General features: G+C 54.7%; 1 protein-coding gene across 1 annotated transcript; it reads left to right on the forward strand.

Moving 5' to 3' along the window:
• Positions 1-937: 937 nt before the first annotated feature.
• Positions 938-9,413, forward strand: ENH_00056430 (DNA topoisomerase III beta-1, putative; the record flags this gene model as incomplete). The annotated part of the gene is made up of 18 exons (XM_013581616.1): positions 938-1,051; positions 1,399-1,521; positions 1,986-2,084; positions 2,363-2,503; positions 2,851-2,997; positions 3,215-3,550; positions 3,744-3,878; positions 4,410-4,542; positions 4,987-5,063; positions 5,640-5,694; positions 6,375-6,499; positions 6,758-6,884; positions 7,540-7,626; positions 7,747-7,781; positions 8,469-8,583; positions 8,714-8,796; positions 8,935-9,002; positions 9,299-9,413. The coding sequence occupies 18 exons, from the start codon at positions 938-940 to the stop codon at positions 9,411-9,413; spliced, it is 2,115 nt and encodes a 704-aa protein (XP_013437070.1).
• Positions 9,414-9,541: the final 128 nt, after the last annotated feature.

The raw sequence follows: 9,541 nt of genomic DNA on the forward strand, positions 1-9,541 counted from the left end.
GCTGCTGCTGCTGCTGCTGCTGCTGCTGCTGCTGCTGCTGCTGCTGCTGCTGCTGCTGCTTGCGCTGCTGCTGCGGGGTCTGGTTGAGCTGCTGCTGCTGCTTGCTGGGCGCTGTGGTTGTGGCTTCGGCTGCATGTAGTGTGCTGCTGTTGCTGGCTGGGGTGCTGCTGCTCCTTCGGACGCTCTGGCGCTGCTGCTGCTGCTGCTGCTGCTGCTTTTGCTGCTTATACTGACGGCTATGGTGTTCCTAATGATGAGGAGGGTAGCGCCGATAGTGAAACGGCAGATCAGGCTGCTGCTGCGGTTTCTAATGTTGCTGTTGCGCCTTCGTTTTCTGCCGCTGCTGCTGCTGCTGCTGAACGCAAGCCTTCCCGCCGCTGCCGGTCCTCCTGCTGCTGCCGCTGCGGACGCTGCTGCTGCTGCTTATACTAGGGCAGCTGCTGCGCTGCGTCTTTTGCTGGCGGAGCTGCGCCTGTTTGTAAGCTGAGGCTTGTGCTGCTGTTGCTGCTTCTGCTACTGCTGCAGCAGCAAATATGGCGCGCTCACTTCTCCGCTTTAGCTCCTACAGATATCCAGAAGTAAGCTGCTTCCACAAACACGAAGTAACATGTTGCTTTCCAATCAGCAATATTAGGCAACTGCTAGGAATATCTGCTTCTGAAATGCTGCAGCAAAGAGGCACCTGCTATGCCCTTGGGGGCCATTTCTGCTGCAGCAGCAGCTCTGTGCCTTTTCGTGCTGCTCCGCCAATTTTTTTACATTTCTTACTTTTCTGACTTTGTCTTTCGTCTCGCTTGACTATTCTTGAGACTTGCTGGCTGCTGACTGCCCCTAAAACTCAATTGCTGCCCCACAGCCTGTCTCTGCTGCTGCTGCTGCTGCTGCTGCAACAATCTTCTGGGCCCTTCGCTGCTGCTTTTTGGCCGCTCGCAGGGCCATGAAACAGCTGGGCTCTCCCAATAAGGACGAGAGCGACGCTGTGGACGCGCGGCAAGAGCTGGACTTGAAGATCGGCGTCGCCTTCACCCGCTTCCAGACGCAGTACTTCCAGGTGAGGCAGCGCAGCAGCAGCAGCAGCAGCAGGAGCAGCAGCAGCAGCAGCAGCAGGAGCAGCAGCTGCAGCAGCAGCTGCAGCAGCAGCTGCAGCAGCAGCTGCAGCAGCAGCTGCAGCAGCAGTAGCTGCTGCTGCTGCTGCTCTTTCGTCTGCCCTCCAGTCTCTTCATGTCGCTTTTCTGCCGCTTAGTCCCGCTCCTGTTTGTTGTCCAGCCTCTGCCTTTGCCATCATTTGCTGCTCCTCGTGGCTGCTCTCCCCAAATCTTTTTCTGCTTAGTGCCTTGTTTGCTGCTGCTGCTGCTGCTGCTGCTGCTGCTGCTGCTGCTGCTGCTGGCTGCACTCCAGGGCAAGTACGGAGACCTGGACTCTTCTTTAATATCTTACGGGCCCTGCCAGACGCCGACGCTGCAGCTGTGCGTACACCGCAGCGACACCATCCAGGCCTTTAGGCCGGAGGAGTATTACCAGGTAGCGTTTATTTCATTGAATTCACCTCACATTGTTTATTTTATATAGTTGATTTCATTTAATTTACTTGAGTTAATTCATTTCATCCAATTCTTGCAATTCAACTCAGCCTTAAAAGGCTGGCTGCCTTTTTAAAGGGCTCAGCCTTGTCTTTGTGGAGTTCAACTTGGCTAACTGCCTCCGCTTCCCCCCATTGCAGGGCTTAGGATTTAGGGTTTAGGGTTTAAAGTCTAGAGGTTAGGACTTAGGGTCTAGGGTTTGGGGCTTTGCCTCTCAGTGCATGCTTCGAGCTTTCACTGCGCTGTGTTGCCATGGTTGTTCTCTTCGGTAGCATCCCGTCATGCTGCCGCTGCTGCTACAGTTACTGCAAAGCTGCTGTTGCTAGTGCTGCTGCTGCTGCTGGAGCTACTGCAAAGCTGCTACTGCTGCTCTGCTGCTGCTGCTGTTGCTGCTGCTGCTTGCAGATTCAGCCAATTGTGCGAGTGGGGGAGCAGGAATTAACACTAGATTGGGCCAGAGGTCAAGTTTTTGACCGCGTGGTGGCCCAGATGTTTCGCTCCATAGTAAGGCCGCTTGTGCTGAGGTGTATGTACATCCTAGCTGAAGGACTGCCCGATACGGCCACAAGAGGCAGCAGCAGCGGAAGCAAGAGAAGCAGCAGATCGACAGCGCAGCAGCGCAGCAGCGCAGCATCACAGCAGCGCAGCAGCACCGCGAGGCCTAGAGATGCAGCAGATGTTTTGTGGCAAGCGAGCAGCCACAGCAGCAAACTGAGGGGCAAATCTGGAGTGCATGCGGGGTTCACCTTTGCTGTTGCTGCGCCTCTGCGGTGTACGTACAGGTGCAGTCCGCCACCTTTGCCGTCGTCAGCACCACCAAACAAACTGAAGAAGTCCTTCCGATGCCTCAGGCCCTCAACACTGTGGCGCTGCTTAAGGCCGCCAGCCAGCGCCTGGGACTGGGGCCCCAGCACGCGATGCAGGTCTGCTGCTGCTCCCGCTGCTGCAGCTGCTGCTCCTTCAGTTGCAGCTGCTACAGCTGCTGCAGCCGCTGCTGCTGCGGCTCCTGCTGCTGCAGCTGCTGCTACTGTAACTATTGCTCGTGCTTCATATGCTGAGAGCGGCCTTTATGCTTTTATTTGGGGGCAATGCGGCTCCTGTAGCTCCGCTTAGTTCTGCTGCTGGCGGTGCGATTGCTGCTGCTGCGGTCCTGCATGGCCCCGGTTCGTTGGCAGCAGCTGCTGCTAGGCAGCTGCTGTTGGTCTTGTTGCGGCTCTTGGGAGTTGTGCCTCAAATATGTCCACTGCTGGCTGCTGCTGCTGCTGCTTAGGTGGCGGAGCGTCTGTATCTTGGGGGCTTCATAACTTATCCTCGCACAGAGACATGCACTTACCCTCCCTCTTTCGACCTCAAGGGCACAGTGGCCATGCAAGCAGCAAATCCCTACTGGGGAACCGACGCCCAGCAGATCCTGCAAGTCAGTTTATTTTGCTGCAGCGACTGCTGCTGCTGCTGCTGCTTCCCGTGGCGGTTGCGGGCGCCTGCCTGCTCTCCCCCTTAGGATCTGCCACGCGTTTTGCATCACTTTGCCTTCCTCTACTTGCCGCTGCATCCCCAGTCGACTGCGAGTGCGCTGCTGCCGCTGCTGCTGCTGCTGCTGCTGCTGCTGCTGCTGCTGCTGCTGGGTGCTGCAGCGGGGCCTGGCGAAGCCGCGGGCGGGGACGGACGCGGGAGACCACCCGCCGATAACTCCAGTGAGGAGCGCGACAGAAGGCGAAGTGGGGGGCGGCGACGCGTGGGCTGTTTACGAGCTGGTGTGTCGCAGCTTCTTGGCCTCAGTGGCTGGGAACTGCAAGTTCAAGAAGACCACCATTTGCTTCCAAGTCCACGGCGAGGCCTTCACCGCCAGCGCCAAAGTTTGCCTCGACCCCGGCTTCACCACTGTCTTGAGACAAACGGAAATCCGAGACACCAGGCTCCCTCCCCTCAACTCTGGTGACAAAGTCCCGCTCCAGAGCGTCTCCATCGTGGTCAGCCAGCTGCTGCTTTCTCCTGCGCCTTGCTGCGATTTGCTGCACCTTGTTGAGCTTTGCTGCGCCCTTCTGCTGTTTGCTGCGCTCTGCTGCGCCTTGTTGCGCTCTGCTGCGCCTCAGTGCAGGTTTATATATATATATACATATATATATTTATATATATGTACATGTATATATATGGGCTTCTCAGGAGCGGCTGACTTCCCCGCCCCCATATTTGTCCGAGTCGGATTTGCTGGGGCTTCTAGAGCGTCACCGCATCGGCACAGACGCCTCCATGGCGACGCACATTAACAACATTTGCGAAAGAAACTATGTTACGCTTGTGAGGCCGCCCCTTGCCTATGTATATATATATATATATTCATGATAATATAATTAATGATACCAATAATAATAAGCATGAGAATAATAATAATGATAATAATAATGATAATAGTAGTAGTAGTAGTAGTAATAATAATAATAATAATAATAATAATAATGTATTCGTCTCTCTAGCTGCAACTTTGTGGACTTCTTAACAGTATATCCCCGCCTGTGTGTTTCTACGTGTACATGCGCCGGCTGTCGCCTGCTGCGCCTCTGCCATTTTCTCTAACTTCTTTTTGTTTTTTTCTGCTGCCACTTTGCATTGATTTAGCTTTATTAGCTCTTTCAGGGGCTGCTTCTTGCTGCAGCTGTTGCGGCCGTTGGCCTAGGCGCGTCCTGTCTCTGTGGCTTTTGCTGCCTCCCGTCTTTCGTTGCTGTTGCTGCATTCCCGCTGCTTTGAGTCTGCGTTGGGCTCCCTTATAGCTCAGGGTTTAGGGTTAAGGGTTTAGGGTTTAGGGTTTAGGGTTTGGACCTTGGCGTGCAGGTTTCTGGCCGCCGCCTAGAGCCCACGAAGCTGGGCATTTGCCTCGTCCACGGCCTCATGGCAATTGACGCGGAGTTGGTTCTTCCCTTCGTGCGCGCCTCCATAGAGCAGCTGGTCGACGTCATTGCCAAGGGTAAACCCTAAACCCTAAACCCTAGACCCCGTTGGGGCTCTGCGCCGGGCATTTCTGGCGACGTGGAGTGCTCTCTACCCTCTGAAGCCCCGTTGCTTGCGCTCTAATTCCCCTTTCTGGGGCTTGAGTTTGAAGGCCTGGGGAGCTTTGTGGGGCCCCAGGGAGAGCAGAGGCGCTCTATTGAATGTGTTGTTTGTCTGTTTGCTCTTCCCAACTCTTTTATATCTCTCAAAAACTTCTTTGTGTCTTTTCCTCTGCGCATTTTCCTGCTTTTGCTGTCTTCGCGTGCGCCGTTGCTGCTGTCTGTACACCCGGTTCCCGCTGCACTGTGTCTTAGGGGCTCTGGGGGGCTCTTTGTTTCTTTTTCATTTCTTTTCTTTTGTCTTTCTGATGCTTCGAATCTGTGGGCCTTCTTTGCCTGGTGCGTTGTTTCTTTGCTGCCAGGAAAGGCCCCCAGGGAGGCGGTGGTGCAGCACTCGCTGAAGATATTTAAGGCCAAATTTTGCTACTTTGTCAACAAAGTAAGCAGCAGCAAAGCGGCTGCTGCCTGCGGCCTTTTACCTTTTTTGGCCCGAGAAGACTGCTGAGCTTTGGGAGCAGCATTTGGCGCTTTTTATATTTCATTGGCTGTTCGCGGGCCTCGCTTTATGTGTGTGATTCTGCGTGCCATACATTTCCATACAAATGCAAATATATGTATATATACTATTGTATATAATACGTATTATACAATATATCTAATGTATACGTTATATAGTATATATGTATTTATTTATAAATGTATATGCATATGTGGGCCTGCTGCTGCTAGGGCCTCTCAATATTATCTTGTCTTTGCCCCTCCCTGCGCTGGGCTCTTTTTTGTTGCGGCTGTCTCCGTGTGTCTCAGCGAATGTTTTTTTGCTTCTTCTGTGCCTTTTGCTGCTTCTTTTGTCCCTTTGCGCCTGCCATTCCCGCCTCTGCTGCCCGCTGCTACCTGCTGTTGCTTGCTGCTGCCCGCTGCTGCTGCACACTGTTGCTGCACCCAGGCTGCCGCTGCTGCGCAACAGCTGCTCATTTTGCTGCTGCTTCCGATTGCTGCGCGGGTGTCTATGCAGGTTGAGAGAATGGACGCTTTATTCGACGTCACCTTCACCGCTTTGTCGGCCACAGGTGCTTTTTCGCTGCTGCTTTCTTTCTTTTCTTTCGCCTCCTTTTGCCTTCTCGCCTCTGTTTCTCTTCCAAATCATGGGGGATTAATTTCCCCCTCTTCTGCTTCTGTCCCTCTTGCTCGGAAGGCCTATTGGGTCTTGGTGCGATATTTGCATGGTTAACTGCACAAGTAGCAAGCTAGCTTCTAGCTAGCTGGCTAGCTAGCTGGCTAGCTAGCTGGCTAGCTAGTTGGCTAGCTGGCGAGATATCTGCACCTTTGCTTTTATGTAGCTAGGAACATGTCCAGCCGCGATAGGATTGCGTCGCTATGGCGGCTAAGTAGCGGGCGAGATGGCTAGCTGCACCGCCAGCTAGCCAGGAAGCCAAGTAGCTAGCTGAGCTGCAAGCCTGCTCGCCGGCCGCGGCGCGCAGGCTTGCAGCTGAGGCAGCTGCAGCTGTCTGACTCAGCTGCAGCTAGCTTTCGCAGCTGCAGCTAGCTGGCGCAGCTGCAGCTAGCTGGCGCAGCTGCAGCTAGCCGGCGCAGCTGCAGCTAGCTGGCGCAGCTGCAGCTAGCTGGCGCAGCTACAGCTAGCTGACGCAGCTGCGGCTACCCTGCGCAGTTGCAGCTAGCAGATGCAGCTGCAGCTAGCTGGCGCAGCTGCAGCTAGCTGGGGCAACTGTGGGGCTGCGCCTGCTCGCAGGCAACCCGCTGTCCCGCTGCGGGCGCTGCAACCGCTACATGAACTTCATCGCCCGGAGACCCTCGCGTCTGCACTGCCGCACTTGCGACCTCACTCTCGACGTCCCGCAGACAGGCACCATCAAGGTCCTTTCAGCTGCTGTTGCTGCTGCTTCGGCTGCTGCTGCTGCTGCCCTTGTGATCGCTGCTCTTGCTGCTGCAGCTGCTTTTGCTGCTCTTGCTGCTGCTTCTGTTGTTGCTGCTGTCGATGCGTGTGCTGTTTCTGCTCTTTCTGCTGCTGCTGCTCGTGATGCGGCTGCTGCTGTTCTTGCGGGTGGACACGCTGCAGGTGCTGGTGGCTCTTGCCGACTACTGCTGCTGCTGCTGCTGCTGTGTCTGTTGCAGCTTTACAAGGAGCTGAAGTGTCCGCTGGACGGCTACGAGCTGCTGCTTTCTGTCAACACGGGGGGCAAGGCTTTTCCCTTTTGTCCTCTCTGCTACAACGACCCACCCTTTGACACTGAGGGAGCGAGTGAGACTTGCTGCTGCTGTTGCTGCTACTGCTGCAGTTTGTTGGATTCATTTGCTGCTGCCTTTGTGTCTCCTTCTTCCAGTCTTTCTGTCTCCGTCTGTCTTGTTCTCTCCGTGTCCCCTGCTGCTTTTGCTTCTGTCTTTTTGTGCTGCTTATCACTTGCTGCGGCAGAGTCTTTCTTTTGCCGCATTTTGTGCCTGCTGGCCCTTCTTTGTAAAACTTTCTTGTCTTTATGCATGCATCTTTATCAAGTTGTTCCAGTTTCTCTGTTTACTGCATTCTTGCTTTCTCGCCTGAGCCCTCTCTTTCGTCTTGCTTGCCATATTTTCTCCATGTATTGCTAATGAACGAAATCACAGCAGCAACAAGCTGCAGCAAAGGTTGCAGCGCGGGCAGCTCGCAAGGGCAGAAGCAGCAGCAGTGACAACCAGATAGGGCAGCAGTCGAAGCTAAAAACAACAACAGCGGGAGCAGGAGCAGCAGCAGCACCAGCCTCAGCATCAGCAATAGCAGCAGCCGCATCAGCAGCAGCGCCAGCTGCAGCAGCATCAGCACCGGCGCCAGCAGTATCAGCACCAGGAAAAGCAGCAGCAGCAGCAACCGCAGCAGCAGCAAAAACAGCAGGAGCTCGTGTTTGTGCGTCTGCGCTGCGCAGAAGTCATGACCTGCGTGGACTGCCAGCACCCTTCTTGTCGCCATTCAATAAATGCTGTGGGAGTTATGCGCTGTCCTCAAGAGCACTGTAAGTCTCATTTGATTTTTATGTTTTTGCGTTTATCTTTTTGCTTCCATTTTGTCCAATTCCTTTGCATGCACTTTTGCTTCCTCTTTTGCTGCTTCTCTTGTGCTGCTGCGCCCGCAGGCGACGGCCTGCTTTACCTCAACCCGGTGTCGCAGGTCAGCTGCTGCAGCCACGAGTGTCTTCCCTTGAGTTATTTTTGCTGCTTCTTTTTCTTTTTTCCCTCCATTTCTTTATTTGTTCGTCTCTTTTTCTCTCCGCATGCGCGCTGCTGCTTCCTCCATTGCTGCTGACTCTAGCTGCTGCAGCTGTACTCCAGCAGCTGCAGCTGGAGTACAGCTGCTGCAGCTGTGCTCCAGCGGCTGCACCTTCACTCCAGCTGCTGCAGCTGCCCTCCAGCTGCTGCAGCTGCCCTCCAGCTGCTGCAGTTGCCTTTGTTTCTCGCCTTGGCCCCTCTCTCGCTTGCTGCTTATTGTTTCTTTTCCCGTTGCTGTCTTCTCTTTTGCTTCTGTTTCTCCAGCACCCTTTTTGTCTCATTTGTCTCACTTAGCTGCTGCCCTCTATGCCTCCTTCCCTCTCCAGCTGCTTCTGAATCTTTGTGTTATTTTCCATTTGCTGCGCTGCTTCATTATCTTTATTTTGCATTTGCTGCACTGCTTCTGCGCGCCTTCGACGCCAGGCCCCAAGGGGCAGCAGCAAGTGTCAGCAGCCGCTGCAATTTGCTGAAGGCAAACTAGCAGCAGAAAAATAAGAGGGACTCCCGCTGCGGAGTTTCTGCCGCTGCTGCTGCAGCGGCTGTCGCTTGCCATGCTGCTGTTGCTGCTGCTGCCATCTGTTGCTTGCAGCCTCGCTGGCGCCTCGACTGCACGGTCTGCAGGTTTGAGCTCCTTTTATTTGAAGGCGCATTTAGTGAGCCGCAGCAGCAGCAGCAGCAGCAGCAGCAGCAGCAGTTGACAGTGGGTGCAGCAGCTGCAGCTTTCCTAGCGTGGGAATGCGTTTCGATCCACAAAAAGCTGCTTCTTGATGTAACTAAGGCATATAAACTCCTGCTGCTGTTGTTGCTGTTGCTGCTGCTTGCACTGACCCACAGAAGTTGCAGTAACGGATGAAGAATGCGCCGAATGCGGCAGCATGCTGCTGGACGTCACCTTCTCAAAGTCCAACCCTCTCAAGGTACTGTTGCTGCTGCCTGAGCTGCTGCTGCCTTAGCTGCTGCTGCTTCTGCATCCTGCTGCTTCCCCCGCTCCTCAGGCAGGACTGTTAAGTTTGTGGGACAGTTTCCTACTGTTGCTGCTGCTGCTGCTGCTTCAGGACGGCTCTACCGAGCGCAAAGGCTGTGTGGTGTGCGACCCTGTGCTGAACGAATTCGTGTCGAGCAGGTCAGCAGCAGCGCACATATCCGGCTGTCTTTCCATCCTGCTAGCTAGCCAGCTAGCTGGCGATTGCTCCTACTAGCCACTTCATATAGCATAAATCCTCGCCGCTAGCTAGATGCCACTGCGGGCTGGGATGCCTGGCCAACCGTTGCACGCACTGGGGTGTACATGCAGCTTAGGGTGTACGTGCAGCTAGGGGTGTACAAGCAGCCTGAGTGTACAAACAGCGTGGGGTGTACATACAGCGTGGGGTGTACATGCAGCGTGGGGTGTACATGCAGCGTGGGGTGTACATGCAGGTTAGGCAACGTCGCAAGACGCAGAGGAGGCAATTTCAGAGGGAGGGGCCGCAGGGGTCGCGGCAGAGGCCGCAAGCCTCCCGTAGACCCCAAGCTCAGCTTCGACCGCTTCTAACGCTGCAGCAGCAGCAGCAACAGCAGCAAATACAGTGATAGCAACACAAAATGGGGGCGGGTCTGTCCTCATGGGCAGCACAAATTGTTCGTTTTAAGAGTTGTTTGACAAACTCTGCACATAAGACT

The sequence above is a fragment of the Eimeria necatrix genome, genomic scaffold, assembly GCF_000499385.1.
Source record: "Eimeria necatrix Houghton genomic scaffold, Enh_scaff46, whole genome shotgun sequence".
In the NCBI taxonomy this organism is placed as follows: Eukaryota; Apicomplexa; class Conoidasida; order Eucoccidiorida; family Eimeriidae; genus Eimeria; species Eimeria necatrix.